The 11,707-nt window shown below is 33.0% G+C and overlaps 1 protein-coding gene across 3 annotated transcripts; it reads left to right on the forward strand.

The window, feature by feature from the left end:
- The first annotated feature begins 1,384 nt into the window (after window positions 1–1,384).
- Window positions 1,385–6,191, forward strand: LOC100801185 (reticulon-4-interacting protein 1 homolog, mitochondrial). Of its 3 annotated transcripts, none has more exons than XM_003541782.5 (7): window positions 1,385–1,795; window positions 1,954–2,181; window positions 3,192–3,265; window positions 3,438–3,597; window positions 4,402–4,521; window positions 4,665–4,773; window positions 5,805–6,191. In XM_003541782.5, exons 1-7 carry the CDS (start codon window positions 1,574–1,576, stop codon window positions 5,984–5,986), a joined length of 1,095 nt encoding a protein of 364 aa, XP_003541830.1. In that variant the 5' UTR covers window positions 1,385–1,573; the 3' UTR covers window positions 5,987–6,191. The 3 variants fall into 3 exon arrangements, with proteins under 3 accessions (XP_003541830.1, XP_014621379.2, XP_006594749.1); XM_014765893.3 differs by having other exon boundaries at window positions 1,388–1,795; window positions 3,438–3,600; XM_006594686.4 differs by lacking the exon at window positions 5,805–6,191 and adding an exon at window positions 5,430–5,798 and having other exon boundaries at window positions 1,388–1,795; window positions 3,438–3,600.
- The last annotated feature ends 5,516 nt before the right edge of the window (window positions 6,192–11,707 follow it).

The following is an 11,707-nucleotide window of genomic DNA, read 5'->3' on the forward strand; positions in this document are numbered from 1 at the left end:
GTGCTCTTTTATATTCCCCATTATTTTTATTGACTTTCCTTTTTTTTTAACCTTTCTATTACGTTCTTACTCCATGAAATATTAAATATTTATTGTGAAGAATGCTTTTAAGAAGACTATCAGGTCAGGTCAGACTTTTAAAAAGGTCAGGCCAAACCAAAATAAAAGTCTTTGATAGGCTATAGGCGAGACTCAGGCCTCAAAAATTCATCGTAGGCTAAGCTCAGACCTTTCAAAGCCTGACCTGGTCTATTCCCACCCCTAAGCGTGGGTACCATTAACAATAACATCATCTAAACGCAACGAAACGTAACCATCATCTCTGCAGACCAAAACACAGACACGTTCCACTTCCCCCTTCTTTCCCATGCAAGCACACTCGTCAAATTCCACTCTCCAACAAACCCTAAACCCTACAACTTATTTGTAGTTTAATTGTAAGACTAATGTGTTTCTTACGAATTTTTCAAGGATATTTTTTTTTATACTTAACATTCTTTTAACAATAAGATACAATGGCCACTAATGCGTAGTTAGAGAGGATTATTATAAATCTTTTAATATTTATCTTTTTTATTCTTATCCATAAAAAAAATAATAAATATCTAGAGAGAGTTATAAATAAGTTGAAGAAGTCATTAAACTATATTTTTTTTATGAGGTATAACTAACTTAATTATTAAACCTACCAAAAACAGTAATAACTGAATTAATAGAGGTGAAATAATTGTCTTTTTTTTCACAGAAGAGTGAAATAATTGTCTTAACAGTTAAGTTAATTTATTTTTTAACAACGTTATTGCAACACATCATTTCTCCAAGTATTTAGCGTGGGGATGGAAATAGGTCAGACCGGCCGACAGGGACCTACGACCTGATCTACATAAAGCCTTACCTGAACTGACATATTTAATTAAAAGGTTAGGTTCAGACTTTTTTAAAAGCCTATTAAATTAAATAAACCAGGCTTAGACTTATCAAAAAGCCTTATAAGCCTGATAGGCTAACATATATATATATATATATATATATATATATATATTATTTTTTGGATACAATTTTTTTTTTTTAAAATTATAAGACTTTGATTACACATTTATGTTATTCCTATAATCAAGTAAGACTTTAAGGTGTGAGTCATGTGCTCTTTTATATTCTTCATTATTTTTATCAACTTTCATTTTTCTTTAACTTTCCTACTACGTTCTTACTTTATGAAATATTAAATATTTATTGTGAAGAATATTTTTAAGAAGACTATCAAATCAGGTGACTCTTAAAAAAGTCAAGTCGAGTTAAAATAGAAGTCTTTAATAGACTAAAGGCAAAACTCACGCTTCAAAAATTTATAGTAGATTAGACTTTGGTCTATTTCCACCCCTAAGCGTGGGTGTCATTAACAGTAACGTTGTCTAAACGCAACGAAACACAGCCATCATCTCTGCGGGCCAAAACACAGACACGTTCCACTTCCCCCTTCTTTCTCATGCAAGCACACTCGTCAAATTCCACTCTCCAAACAAACCCTAAACCCTAATACTCTGAAAATCGCATTCACCTAAAGTTGAAAAAGATGAGAATCCCAAGCAATCGCGACTTCACACGAATCACGCCCTCTGCTTTCACTTACCACCGTCTCAAATCCTACGTGTCCGATTGCAGAGCCGTTCTTCTCCCCTCTTTCGGCGGGCCTCACCTCCTCCAGCTTCGCTCGCACGTGCCAGTCCCTCCGCTCAAGTCGCACGATGTCCTCGTTCGTGCGCGCGCCGTCTCCGTCAACCCCTTGGACACCCGAGTAAGTTAGTTGTTTTTGAAAATTTCTTGAACTGTTGCATTGCTTTTCTTGAACCGTTTCGATAATTCCTTGACCTCTTTTGAAAATTTCGTGAACTTTTTCGAGAATTCGGTTAACCGTTTTGAAATTTTCTTGAGCTGATTGTTTGCTTGTTTCAGATGCGTGCTGGCTACGGGCGTTCCATTTTCGAGCGGCTGTTGCCTATCATTTTGGGGCGTGACGTCAGCGGCGAGGTTGCGGCGGTCGGAGATAAGGTGAGGTTGGTGAGTGTGGGAGAGCAGGTTTTCGGGGCTCTGCATCCCACTGCCGTGAGAGGCACTTACGCAGATTACGCGATTCTCTCCGAAGAGGAGGTTACTCCGAAACCAGATTCACTTACTCATGTGGTATGTTGTAGTTTCGTGGTTACTCATTAATTAGGTCTATTGAATTTCATATTTGTTGCTCTGATGATCCTTGGTGTATGCGTAACTTTGAGTGCGTGATTGCATGTAGTAGACTTGTTAAAATGGCACACAAGACTTGGATTCAAATTTTATTATATGTTTGCATTGCGCATTTTAAAAATAGAACAGAACTAGACATGGTGATATACAAAGTAGTATATGTTGGTTCTAATTATAATGGTGGAACCATGGAGAGCAGGATGGAACATGATGTTTCTGTTCCATTTCAGTTCTGTGTGTGCTCTATATTTTCTTCATCCTTTTTAGGCCAGCTGTTTCTAACTTCTTGATTTGATGAATAAATCTGTTGTCAGGATTAGTCTAAGTAAATGACACCAAACCATGAAAATGTGCTTTGAATGAGTTGCAGTGTAGGATCTTGCTCTCTTTGTGATGATTGTATATGTACCTTTCTTGTGCCATTATCTTGGGACTGGGTAGACTAGGGAAATGAAACTCTCATTGATTAAAGAAGAGCAACCAATGGTCAATACAGAAGTGAAATATGTTGGAGTACAGAGCTGTATTGTTGCAGTCAATATGATGCACAGGTTCTGCAATAGTGAGGGATTTAATTTACAGTGATTAATTCATAGCAGTAATTAGATTTTCATTATGTATCTGCCAGTACTTGGAGGAACATCATTATTTTGAGATCTGTTGCTAGATGGAAATGTTTAGACGTGTGCATTAGGTGGGATGAACCTTACTATAGATCATGCAATATTTTGGATTACTACATATATGTGAAAAATTATTTAGGTATAACAATAATCTTTGCCTGTTTATGTCCAATACATTCATTGATTTTACCATCACACTTATAATTTACTTGTTTCAAAATAATTAGTGGTTTCTACATCTACAATCGACCATATTTTTTCCCCCTGTTTACTTATTTGAGCCATTCTTTTAACTTTTTTTTTTCTTTTTTCCTTTTAATCTTGTAGGAAGCAAGTGCCATTCCTTTTGCTGCATTGACAGCTTGGCGTGCTCTAAAAAGTACTGCTAGAATAAGCGAGGGGTATGTTTATATTGATGAGATTATGCTTTCTATTGGTGAAAATTGATTTTTGCATATATATTTTCTGTTCATTTAGAATTTTCATTTTTTGTATTTTTGTCTCCCACTATATGTTCAGCTTGCTAAAAGCTCTCGTTCCACTCACTTATATACTTTAGCTTATCTCAAACAGACAAAGGATATTGGTAGTAGGAGGTGGAGGAGCAGTAGGGTTGTCTGCAGTTCAGTTTGCAGTAGCTGCTGGTTGCTCTGTTGTAACTACTTGTGGAAGTCAAAGTGTAGACAGATTGTTAGCTGCTGGTGCAGAGCAGGCTGTTGATTATATTGCTGAGGTGGTGTGGAATCTTCTTTGTGTCACTTTTCCTGTCAATTGTTCAAATATTTCAATTATGACGAACATTGCTATTGAAGTTTTTCAAACAACTATGCATAACATACTGGTTAGCCTTTGATAAAAAAACAGAAAATAAGTGCTAGAATGGAAGATAAAACAGACATTTTAAAAGAGTTGATAGTTGGCTTTTGATGAATGTGGCAAATGTGTGTTCATTGGTAAAATGAATTATTTTTTTCTTAAAATAAAATTTATAGTAATTGGGAAGATAATGAAAATAATTATAATATGCAGATAAGTGAGGACATGGGAATGGCAATTGGGGTTTAATAATCTAAATAAATTTATCTATTTAGTTTTAATTGTTCAATTACATTTATATAGAACAGCAATAACAACTAAGTCATTATCCTAATTTAACTTATTCTCCAAGAAATGAAAATAAATCCTAATCCCACAAGGATTGAGACTCCCTAATACTACCAATAAGTAAAATTTAAGGATTAAAATATGAGCCAATAAGACCTGATTAACATAAACCCCAATCCCACGTGCAACCCAAGACCTAGATATACGAAAATTAGTGGAATACTTCTAACTCAATATAAAATTAGAAATAATATAGTACCAAAGCTAATAACCCTATATTATAATCATCCAGTAAGTTGATGGAATAGTACAATCATCCCCTGAATAAAAATTTACTGAAATTCAAAGACAATTGGTCTTTAAGCTTATGCTTTATTCTAGTGCATCTTGCATAAGATCTGACCTGTCTTGTAACTTCATTCTGGATTGACAGGATGTTGAATTGGCTATAAAGGGAAAGTTTGATGCTGTTTTGGACACTATTGGTATGCCAGAGACAGAACGGATGGGCATTAATTTTCTAAAACGGGGTGGACACTACATGACACTTCAGGTAGGATATGAAAGTTTATCAACTTTTCATCTTTATCACACTTGCAGATGTACTCAGTTCATTGCCAGAATGACCTTTTAGATGTTTTTCTTTAAAAAACAACATCTTTGCTTCAATCTTCTATTTTTTCTATTTCATTGAAGGGTGAGGCAGCATCATTGTCTGATAGATATGGACTGATTATTGGGCTTCCAGCAGCTACAGCTGTTTTATTGAAAAAGCAGCTTCTATACCGATTTTCTCATGGAATAGGTAGAAATTTCCAGACTATCACATGTTATTTTTCTTTGACACCTTCAAGTATGTCACTTAATTCCTTTGTAAATTCTATCTTCTGTTTGACATTGATAGAACTGGTATTGAAACAGTAAGAAATAATGGGTTCTGCTGTGCTGATTGACATAATGCTTGTGTTTAATCTAAGAAAGTGTCACAGGAAATTTTCTCCTGCCCCCTATCTCACCTTGGAGGAAAAGTTTTTAAGTAGAACTCTAAATTTCTAAAGCATTGATAAAATTTGGAGCTGAACCCAACTGAATGAAAGAATTAGAAAAATTGTGAAAATGGGTTCTGCTGTGATTTCTTCATACTCTGATTCTAGTATTCCTGTTTAGGCAAAAGCCTATACTACGCAAGCTGCAATAATCTTCAGCGTTGTACAATTACACATCTTAGAATTAAACTTTCAGCAAAGAAACAAGATTGGTAACTGATAGACATAACCCAACTAAGCCTTAAAGATGCATCTGAATTACTCCAACTGTGTATCATACAACTTAAAGATGCATCTGAATTATAATGTATATGGGATAACCAGATTAAGCCTTTGTGAAACCTTTTAGCTTCAGGTGTTTCCAGATATCAGGTATTCATAAATGATATCTTTGCATTTTTTTTGGCAAAAATAGGGATCTATGAGAAGATAGTCAATTGTCGCCTGTGAGATTGATATCAAGCTTTTTGCTGCTTGTTAATTAAATGGAGCAAGATTGAAATATGCTGAAATCAAATCCTGTGTCGCATCCCCAGCTTCCTTGTAGAAAAAGTTAAAAACACATTTATTTGATGATTTAACAGTTGCTCACTCAATCTTTCTTTATAATTACTTCTGTGCATGGCATTCCCTGTTGATCATAATTATAATTTTGTACCTTGGTTCCTTCATAAGTTAGAAACCGAGGGTGGTGTTTACTTGCTTCTTGTTTTAACCCATGCTGGCAAATGCCCTGTGAAAGTTTTTACAAGAATGTGAAGCCTAATCCCCTTCTTTTCTTGTGATACAGAATACTCATGGACATACATGAGGGATGACTTAGAGGGTTTAACTGAGATTCGAAAACTATGTGAAGCTGGGAAGATGAAGATACCTGTGTATAAAACGTTTCCCATAGCACAAGTAAAAGAAGCTCACGAGGCAAAAGACAAGAAGCTCATTCCAGGTAAAGTAGTACTGGAAATTGATTGACGCCTGAAGCTGATCACATAGTTGGTTAAACTAGTTTTTTTTTTTTTTTCAATTCTTGAGTTCTTTTTGCAATGGATTATTCCACATTTTACTGAGAGATTGATAGGTGCTTTTTCTGGGTTTTCACTCTATAGAAAGTGGAACTTGTTGTAAATCTTGATTCAGAATAAGAACATCCGGTCATAAAAATCTGTAAATTGATTGAGAAGTTTGTGTGACACATGTCCTTTCTTTACCTTTACAACTGTTCTAGTTTTAGTCATGTCCACTTGTGTAGTGGAAGGTGATGATATTGACGTTATACCTTCATAACCCCCATGTGTCAATTGTACTCACTATCAATAGCCAATTCATGTTCTCTTGAATTGTGACATCAAAAGAGAACATTGCTGAATTATTAGCAGAAAGCTTGTTCATTGTATTAACCTATTGTGCTACTTGGGAGCTGAGAGGTAGGCATCATTTGTTGTTGAAATGGCCAGATCTTAGGAACATTATCGGGCGCCATTTGTCTGCTTACTTTTTAATTATTTGAACTGTTACGAAAACACTATCTTTCGTTCTTGATCACGTGTGGCATACATGATTCATATGTTAATAAATTAAAACTTGTAACCTCACTTGGATACAACTATTCAATTATTTACGGTCTGGTGGGACACAATCTAACATGGACTGCATAGACACTTTGACAAGCCCTAGCAGTGGTCACCAAACCAGCTGGGTGGAAAGAAAAGGATGGAAGGAAAAACAATTATTTTGTACTTTGTAGCATTAAATTAGATCTCCATCCCTTTTCTTGTTTTTCTTGTATTGTATTCCACTAATCAACTCAGTAGTTATCATCGTTTAGAAAAAAAAAATGTAAAGGTACCTTAAAAAGCCTCATTGATCGCTTTACGGCATTGGCTTTACCTCAACAGGGCCTCACGCAGAAAAACCCAAAATGCCAGACAAAGTTAAAGTGCTCAACAATGTAAGTCCATAAAAATATACTTATTATTGCACTATCTGCTTTTCATAGACGCCTTTCCATAATGCGTTCTTAGTACTATCAGTTTTGTCAAGATGTGTAAATGTGTGGTCAAACTCCTTCTTTTGAAGTAACCTTGACCCACTTATTAATTTGATTATCATTCAACTTTGAAGTTAGGATCATACGAAGTGTGTTGTGCGTGCTTCTCTCTTTGAGTGGGTTTCCATGTAGCTGGACCACACCTCTAAACCTATTCGTATTAAATGCTTTCTCTTATTGCATGTGACTTGAGTTGAGATGTTTAAAGAGTGTTCAGCAATATGACTTCACACTAAAATTTAATCAAGGGTCCAACTAATGAATGTCATAACAGTATCGATTAAAAAATAATAATTACTACTATCAAAGTATAACGTATGATGTTTTAATGTTAAAATATGATTTTCTTCTTTTGAAATTCTTTATTTTAATTTTTTTTATAAATTTTTTGTTCTCATAAAATTAAAATGTTATTTTTTTAGTTCGGGATAAGGTTCCAACATCCAAACTCATGTGTATGATTTTTTTACATTAGTTATATATACAATGATATAAAAAAATATCACAATATATATAATTGATATAAAAAAATCATATTATATTAGTTATATGTATAATAGGTATAAAAATTCATATGTAAGAATGAAAAATATATTACAGAATAAATTTTAAATATTTTACTATTTATATAGATGAAAAATATATTTTAATTATTTTTTAAAATCTTATAAAAATTACTGTATTTTTTAACATTTCTCATTTTCAAATTAATTTGGGTCTAGTTGTGCTAGTTTGTGTGCATTATGTGGAAAGCAAATGATTAACATAATTCTATTAGCTTGGTGATACCTTACCGCGCCTTATTATGTTTAAGATTTTTTTTTTTTTTTTTTTACTTTGGGGTTATGATAATGTGAAATAAAACATTTCATATATTTTTAAATATTCTTAATCATTAAAAAATACTTAATGGTTTTAAGATATTTAATACTACTATAAAAATATTTTATACCAATCTTTTTTATTATCTCAAATAAACCTAAGACTAGTTTTGATAATATATTTTGACAAAGGCAATCAATCCTTTTCTCTGCCACGCGTTACATGTGCGCAGATTTCTATGATTTCCGTGGGAAGCATAGTAAACGGCACAGTCCTTCGCAAATGGGTCCCTATGCTTGTTTCAGAATCCTGCTTCTACTCTCCTTTTCATGCGCGTGCGCCTGCACACTTCTCTTTCTCATACGTTTATATCTTTTTTTCTTGGCCAACTATACCTTTAAATTCTTAGGTCCATATTTCTTTATTCCAATCAAAACATGGTGATGTTCAAATTATTTTGTTCAATGAATATTTCGAAAGGAATAACATTTTTTTATTATTCTTGTTTATGAAATGAAAAATATTAATTATTTTACAAAACTGGTTACATCAATTGGTAAGTCCTTATACATTGATTACGTTTTTTTTTTCTGTATTTTCATCTAATAATAAATTATAATGCATGTTAAAATTATTGACTTTTAAATTAATTAATTTAAAAATAATATATAATGTAATTTTTTATCTGTTGATAGTATATAAATCTATATTAAAAGTATATAAAAATTAAACTTTTATAATTTAGCATTAATACAACTTATCTTACTTTCATATTTTATCTGCATAGCTTCAATCACTAACAAATATATATAAATATTAACAATTTCTTTGCAAACACCACCCCCACCCCACCCCATGCAAAACATTTGAAAATTTGTGGCTGATTCATTCATCATTTTGATGGTGCTAATCACATGTCTTCCATTCTCATAGGCAATTTGGTAAGAGTCACTGTTCAAATTTCAGTGAGAAATTGAAAAATTAAAAAGCAATAGGAGAATTCAATTCGATATGTGTTTCTTTTTTTTCTTATCTCGTCAGTGTCAATGCCATGTTAGTTTAGGGAGAGTCGCGATCAGAAAAATGAGGATTATATTATGATATAAATTTGAAATATTTAATTAGATTAGATTAATCTCCCATCAGTTAGTGTGCAGAATGGTAAAATTAGGAGATATACATTAACACGAAAAAATTATATTTTTTTATTCGTAAAAATTAGAAACATTCACGTAAGTATTTTGCTCAATCAAATCAAAGTATATCTCATTGGTATAACATGAAAGAATTGTAGATTTATATTTTGTAGTAGTAAAATAGCATAGTAAGGCGCGTGTGGTGAAAGGAAAGTAAATGTTGAGTATGATTGGGTAGCAACCACGATGATTGGAGGCATGAAATTGCGAAGCTTTGAGAGTGTAGTCACGTGCGCTGCACCTTCTTCTTTGTTCTTTTCACCTCGTCCCTATCCTATTCCTCTCTTCCCCCTTCCCATGTGATGTCTTTCACAACCACCCTTCTTTTCCCTTTTTATTTCCTAACTGCCACTCCCAACCATCATTTTTTTTTTTAATTTCAAAACTATTTTTAGCATGTTCTGTTCTTGGATCCCCTTAATAACTTACTCTTTTTTTTTTATTTACCTTTCACATTGTAAAACATCATAATTAACAACAAAGTTAATAATATCTGAAATATAATACCGTTTCATATACATTTTACCATTTTGAGACGATTGTGGATTGGTTTCAAATATAGTTCTATGTACTAATATTCATCAAATATTAGATAAGGATCCAAAGTAATTTTTTTATAGTGGAAATTTGATTATCCATGACACTACCAAGAGCATATGCATGTTTGAATTGTGATAGCACAAAATCCTGATGCACCCCTACCGCAGAAATAACCAAGGATTACATCTTTTTTAGAACAGAGTTTGAAGTTGCTAAAGCAACAATCCAAACATGCATAAGATCTTGTTTAGTAACTCTTCTTGAAGAAGAAATACTTTCACGTCAAAGGAACAATTGAGTAATGGTAACAAGATAAAACTATTTGCAATTTTGATTTACATAAGAATCTTTTGAATATGTTATAAACATTCAGTTTGATAATGTAAGGGTATTTTTTTCCCCTATCATCTCATTAAAAGAAAAAGGTTTTATGTAAAACTATTCATTAGATATATTTCATCAGCCAAGAAAAGAACAAAGAATGATAATAGAGTGTGGTGAGAAGTACTGTGAAAACTGAGAGCAGAGAGGTGGGTGGGGAAAGCCGAAAAAGCAAGCATTTGTTACAGACAGTCACTGTAGTACACATACACAGTACGTACACCGTTGGTTATTATTATTATATTTTACACTTAAAAAGTTACAAATGGTAATACTGCACTTCTCATTTCACACCACACGGATGGACACATGAATTCTGTGGAAGTGGCATGATGAGCATTTGATATTCCCAGGACCATATAACTTTGTCCCTCATTTTCCCTTATTCTAGCTATGATCTGGCCACGTTCCTGCACACACACTATATAATATATATTTTACTGCCTGCTACCTATTAGAATACATCTTTTTTCAGATTTTTACATCTCAAATTGGATCACATATGCATATTATACGTGTCTATGTATATGTTCATCTTGGTGTTGTCCTTGATTCCAACCATTTCCCATGAGGCCACCTGCGACAAACAACATTATATATTATTATCTAGAATTAGAATAAAGTCCATTATTGTAGAATACACATTACATGAGAAATAAGATTGCATGTTAAGCACTTGATATTCAATAGTTTTGTATTAAAGAAAACCATAAAAAATAGAATAATACTTTTTAGACACCCCAATAGGGCGTTTGTGCAATTGGCAATTTTTTTTTATCACATTATATTTTTTTATAGTAGTATTTTTTTTTCTTTTCTCTCGGAACATTTTCCCAAAAAATATTCAATTATTTTATTCTATCACTCATCACACTTTTAGTCTGTAAGCATTAATTGCGAATTAAGAATACAAGCAACAAGCTAATCAAATTATTTGAGAGATTTCCATCAAATTCAATGTGGCTAAGAATGCTGCTGATCTTGACAAATATAGTACCGTTAGGTGGCCTTTTTTTTTTTTTTCCCTCTTAAATAGCCGTTGGGTAGGTTTTGTTTTGCAAGTTTTATTAGTTGTTATGGTTGCTAGTTGTTGGTTAAGATTTTCGTACCATTATTTGGTAGTCCACTAGTGTTTTGACATAGATTTTTATCAAGCCAAAAAGCTATATAATTTTAGAAATCTCAACTATCATTATCTAAAATAATAGTATTGATTTTACTTAAATGTCTAATAGTTTTCAATTCAATGTTCATGATATACGCCCAAAATCACCTTTATTGGTGTTTTTCAAGAATATAACACCTTATTTATTTTTTATTTATTTATTTCCCTATCAAATTTCTTTTCCACTCACACCACCTTTCTTTTTCTATTCTTTCCTCACTACTTTCTGTCTTTACCAAAGTTGTTGATCTGCCAAATGTCTCGTGCACGCAGATGATTTTTTTTCCCTTTTATGCTGAACACGGAGACGAACCTTGAGACTTGAGTACTTAACTAATAACAAGTATCATCCAAGATCCAGCCCCCCCAACCCCGCTTGACCAAATACCATGATTCATATCACACTATCTCAATTCTCCAATAATATCAAGTGCTTCTAAGATTCTCCTCATCGAAAGAAAAATATTATTGTCATCTAAGAAAAAATCACTAGTAAACCAATGAGGAGGGACTTATGATGTGCTTGAAATGGCTTCGTAGTG

This window comes from Glycine max, chromosome 13, assembly GCF_000004515.6.
Source record: "Glycine max cultivar Williams 82 chromosome 13, Glycine_max_v4.0, whole genome shotgun sequence".
In the NCBI taxonomy this organism is placed as follows: Eukaryota; Viridiplantae; Streptophyta; class Magnoliopsida; order Fabales; family Fabaceae; genus Glycine; species Glycine max.